At 39.1% G+C, this 5,212-nt stretch overlaps 1 protein-coding gene across 1 annotated transcript; it reads right to left on the reverse strand.

The window, feature by feature from the left end:
• Window positions 1–2,555: 2,555 nt before the first annotated feature.
• LOC141264376 (proto-oncogene Mas-like) lies at window positions 2,556–4,049 on the reverse strand. The gene has a single exon (XM_073676662.1). The coding sequence runs from the start codon at window positions 4,047–4,049 to the stop codon at window positions 3,060–3,062; it is 990 nt and encodes a 329-aa protein (XP_073532763.1). The 3' UTR covers window positions 2,556–3,059.
• Between the last annotated feature and the right edge of the window lie 1,163 nt (window positions 4,050–5,212).

The following is a 5,212-nucleotide window of genomic DNA, read 5'->3' on the forward strand; positions in this document are numbered from 1 at the left end:
AATAATCCACACTCTCTATAAACAGAGATGATGAGGGAACACTTAGCTAATTTAAATGAATTTAAATCTCCTGGTCCAGATGAATTACATCCTAGGGTACTGAAAGAAATAGCAGAGGAAATTGCAGAACCACTAGCCAAAATCTTTGAACAGGAGAAGTCCCAGAAGATTGTAGAAGCACAAATTTTGTCCCTATCTTCAAAAAAAGAAAAGAAGATGGAGCCAGGAAATTACAGGCCTGTGAAGCCTTACTTCTATACCAGGAAAGATCTTTGAACAAATTATTAAACGGCATGTATGTAAGTACTTGGATAAGAATACAGTAATTAACCAGAGCCTGCATGGGTTTGTAGCAAACAAGTCATGCTAGACTAATCTAATTTTCTTCTATGATGGAATCACTGAATGGGTGGATCAGGGAAATGCAGTAGATATAGTATATCTCGACTTCATAAAGCATTTCATAAAGTATCTCATACTATCCTTATTGCAAAAATGACCAAGTATAGGATTGACAAGGCTACAAATAGGTGAATTTATAACTGGCTCAATGATCATACTCAAAGAGTGGTAATAAATTGTTCTACATCCAATTGGAAGAGTGTTTCAAGTGGGGTACCACAAGGCTCTGTCCTGGCCCCAGTGCTGTTCAACATTTTTAGAAATGATCTAGATAAGGGAACTGAAAGTAAACTAATTAAATTTGCAGACCATGCAAAGCTAGGAGGGATAGCTAACACTAGAGAAGACAGAGTAAGGATGCAGAAAGATCTACATAAGCTTAAACATTGGGCAGCGACTAATAGAATGAGATTTAACAGGGGGAAATGCAACTAAGCAACAGCATATGTGAAAAAGACTTGAGTATACTAAAAAGATCGCAGACTGAACATGAGTCAACAGTGTGATGCAGCAGCAAAAAAAGGCAAACACAATTCTGGGTTGTATTAAGAGAAGCATAGAGTCTAGATCATGTGAAGTAATTATCCCCCTCAACTCCTCCTTGGTCAGACCTCTTCTGGAGTACTGTGTCCAGTTCTGGGCACCGCATTTTAAAAAAGACATTGAAAAACTGAAGCAAGTTTAGAGAAGAGCTACCAGGATGCTGAGCGGACTGCAAAGGATGTCTTATGAGGAACATTTAAAGGATCTGGGAATGTTTAGCTTGCAAAAAAGAAGGCTAAGAGGAGACTTAATAGCTGTCTATAAATATCTGAAGGGATGTCACAGTATAGAGTGATCATCTTTATTTTCATTGGCACATGGAAACATGAGAAGCAATGGAATAAAACTGTAAGGGAGAAGATACATATTAGATATTAGAAAAAACTTTTTGACAGTGAGGGTGATCAATGAGTGGAACAGGCTGCCACAAGAGGTGGTGAGGTCTCCTTCAATGGAAGTCTTCAAACAGAGGCTGGACAGACATTTGTCTGAGATGGTTCAGTGAATGCTGCTTTGGACACAATGACCCTGGAGGTCCCTTCCAACTCTAACATTCTAAGATTCTATGACTAAATACTAACTAAAACTGCTGATGTGAAAATAAGACTAGGTCAGTCCGCTGTATGGAAAAATGGGTTAGTCATGTCTGCAACTTGTTGAACGTGACTGGTTCTGTGTGCATCTCTGTGCTGGTCCACATTTTGGACGGGTGCCATTACATTCAATCCACGAAAAAACTGATCATGTAAACAGCCCTATTGACTGTAATAAGTGTGTGTAATAAATGTGTTCTATCCAAGAGAAACAAGGATAGAATATGTATGAGATAATCTAACGTGTGAACGGGCTCTTGGCAGCATCCAGGAGAATACCTACAAGAACCTAGATCAATCAATCAATTAGCAAGTGAGTGGTTATTGCACTATAAGAACCTACAAAGAATGAACAGTGATCCAGAATTTTTTTTACAATAATTCAATTTAGAACACACAAAAAAATGACATAAAAAGTGATATGGGGTAGCACGGTGGCTCAGTGGTTAGCACTGCAGCCTTGCAGCACTGGGGTCCTGGGTTCAAATCCCACCAAGGACAACATCTGCAAGGAGTTTGTATGTTCTCCCTGTGTTTGCATGGGTTTCCTCCAGGTTCTCCAGTTTCCTCCCACATTCCAAAGACATACTGATAGGGAATCTAGATTGTGAGTCCCGATGGGGACAGTGCCCATAATACCTGTAAAGCACTGTGGAATTAATGGCGCTATATAAGTGAGTAAAATAAATAAATAAATATTAAAAATGGGGAGAAGCATACAGAGAAAAATGGTGATCATATTTGGGTAGGAAATAAATGGTCAAAAAATACTCAATATTAAATAAAGTATCTGCAATAGACAATCTATGAATGGAATAATAATGAATATATATATATATTATATTATACCACAATGTGCAAGTAGTTAGATGTAGCTATGAAATACAAACATACCAAAGAGTAGTTGACCAGAGTGACAAGAGACCCAGAACTGCCATATACATAATTTATTTCACCATTTTCCTCTATGATTTTCCCCATTTTTAATATAGATTTTATGTCATTTTTATAGGTTCTAAATAAATTGAATTATAGTAAAAAAAAATGTGTAAGTTGCTATTCATTCTTTGTAGGTTCCTCCAGGGTTCAGAAGGCCAAACAACATAAACTGGCTTTTGCAGATGTGACTGGCTATGCATGCTCCGCCATATTGCATGCACAGCAAATAGATGCAGAAGCTGCCAGCATTTACATGCACTATAAATGGACCAGACTGGTGCATGTTGCAAATTAATTCATAAAGACCATTAGTCCATTTGAAAAATTACTTGTGTGCACAAGCACATCTATTATTATTGGTTCGGAGTGCTGTCCATTGAGCACATGGGCATCACACTGACCAAAAAAATGAACCTTCTGAACCTGGCCTAAAACAGATGAAAATAACACATGCTATACTTTTAAAATACGGATGTAAAAAAACAGCCATAGTAATAACGTTTTAAATTAGCACAGTATTATCAGACTGCTGAATATGTGCTACAAATACACTCATCTTAAGGAGGCTTGAAGGTGTCTATTTTAGCTAACATAGTTGATAATTGAGCTGCTTCCAAATGTTTTTTCAGTCTCATCCTCTTCAACATGAAATACATGTTGCAGAGCAGTGTGAATTGACTCGCGGAACTTTTGTTTTTTTTGTCTTCCAATCATAAAGTAAATATATGGATTGATACTACTGCTAAATACAGTACACAGGATGCTGGCAAAGAAGAAATGTACAGATTGAAAGCCGTTGGGTAAATGTTTCAGGTACAATAAAAGCCACATAAATTTGACTGGAACATAAGCCACAAGAAAAACCAGAACAGAAATAATTATGGTGATGTAAAGCTTTGGAGGCCTACACCTTGTAGACGCATTTCGGATCTTGATAAGTAGAATCATGCTGGATATCAGCATCAAGGGCAGACATATAATGATTGATAAGACGAATGTCATAAACTGAACCCCTGTGCATTTCAGTGACCCGGCTGAGAAAGCGTCTGGTGAGCATATAATGTTATCAAGACAACTTTCAAGGCCGGCAACGAACCACATGATCAAACAAATAATTAATGACTGGTGTTTTGGACGGCAGCAACGATACCAGAAAGGATAAAAAACAGAAAGACATCTCTCAATACTAATAGCAAGAAGAAAGAACATGCTTGCCTGATCTGCACCATCGTAGAATATCTCTAACACAAGAATGAAAGTGGGCATTCCAGGAAAATTAGGGTGCAAAAGCATAAGTTGATCAATCTGTAGGAGCATGAGAGTGGCATTGAAAAATAGGTACATAAAGTCAGCAATGATCAGATTAATTATGTATACTGTAAATTTGTTTCTTGGAATTCTGAAAGTAAGAAACCAGAAGGCAATTCCATTCCCTAACATTCCAAACAAGCAGAGAGCAAAGATACAACATGATGTGATTGTGAAATGGATGTCGGCGGGGTCTTGGATCTTTCTGTCCTCTGTTTCATTGAAATCATTTTCTTCCATTCTGATGACTGACATGATTTTCATGGCTGTAGTGGATGTTTTCTTCGATAATTTTTAGTCTGATTAAAAAAAAAAAAAACAATTTAGAGACATATTTCTTATTTTGGAAAATAATTGGCCTATGTTACATGGATTAGTGACTTATCAAACCTGCACTAGCATTATCTGCTTTTTACCATAATGTAAGGCACATTTAAACTGATAGGTTATCATGAACAGGCATTCATAATAATGCTCGTTTCCTGATCTTTCAGTGGAAAAAGGCTGTTGATCACTTGATGAACAAGCAAAACACTTGACCTTCAGGGTAAATGATCTATTGTGCGGGTCAAAGATCATTGTTCTTGGGAGCTGTGAAGACCCCGGGTCTTCCGTGGGTGTAATACTACTCAAACAACACAGGGTGAGGATAAAACAGTGTAGCAATACTTTATTTATCCACAAAATGGACAACACATAGAACAGTTCCATCTAATACCCAAGATAGTGCAAAATTACACAGTCTCACCCATTCGCTGGCCCGCCTGGGAATAGAACAGCTGTGACTTTGGGACTTCCAGGGCCAACTACCTCAACCAGTGGCCCCCCGCTTTTGGTGGGCCCCCACAGAGAGGAGGTAGTGGCAAGCTTAGGAAGCTGACAGTCCATCGAGGTACAAGGCCAGGAGACCTGAGGGTCCCACCCTGGCCTCTCTGAGAGTTTCCATGGGGCCAGATGACCGGCTGGTCCCAATCTGGCTTCTCCCAATGTCTCCATAGGTTCCAGGCGACCGGAGAGTACCACCTGGCAGCCCCAAACAACATATCCATAGGGCCAGGTGACTATCGTTCCAACCTGTTCTCCCCAAATGTATCTATGGTTTCTCTGATGGTCAATGGAGCAGATCTGTATCCTTCCAGTCAGGGCCTTGTACCCTTAGTCTGGAAGCATGTAGAATCCAAATCTGTGTCTCTTTGGATAAAGCCATGCTAGGAAGCTGATGGTCTGCAGAGAGTTTGATCTTTGATTCTCCTTGTAAAGTCTCTTTCGATTCTGCTTGCTACAGAGGCATATGTCCCTTAAATAGTTAGGATTGTTCTTTTAAGCACACATCCACACGTCAAAGGTTAGGGAGAGTATTATTCCACAGGGCTCAGTTCTCATAGTTTGAGCATTTAATAAATTTACATAGTTGGTATAGCAGGGGG

This window comes from Phyllobates terribilis, unplaced genomic scaffold (assembly GCF_046119375.1).
Source record: "Phyllobates terribilis strain yellow unplaced genomic scaffold, ASM4611937v1 Scaffold_4__5_contigs__length_816908805, whole genome shotgun sequence".
Classification (NCBI taxonomy): domain Eukaryota; kingdom Metazoa; phylum Chordata; class Amphibia; order Anura; family Dendrobatidae; genus Phyllobates; species Phyllobates terribilis.

Coding starts and splice junctions, on each gene's coding strand:
- LOC141264376 (XM_073676662.1), bottom strand. CDS start 4,049: ATGAAAATCATGTCAGTCATCAGAATGGAAGAAAATGATTTCAATGAA.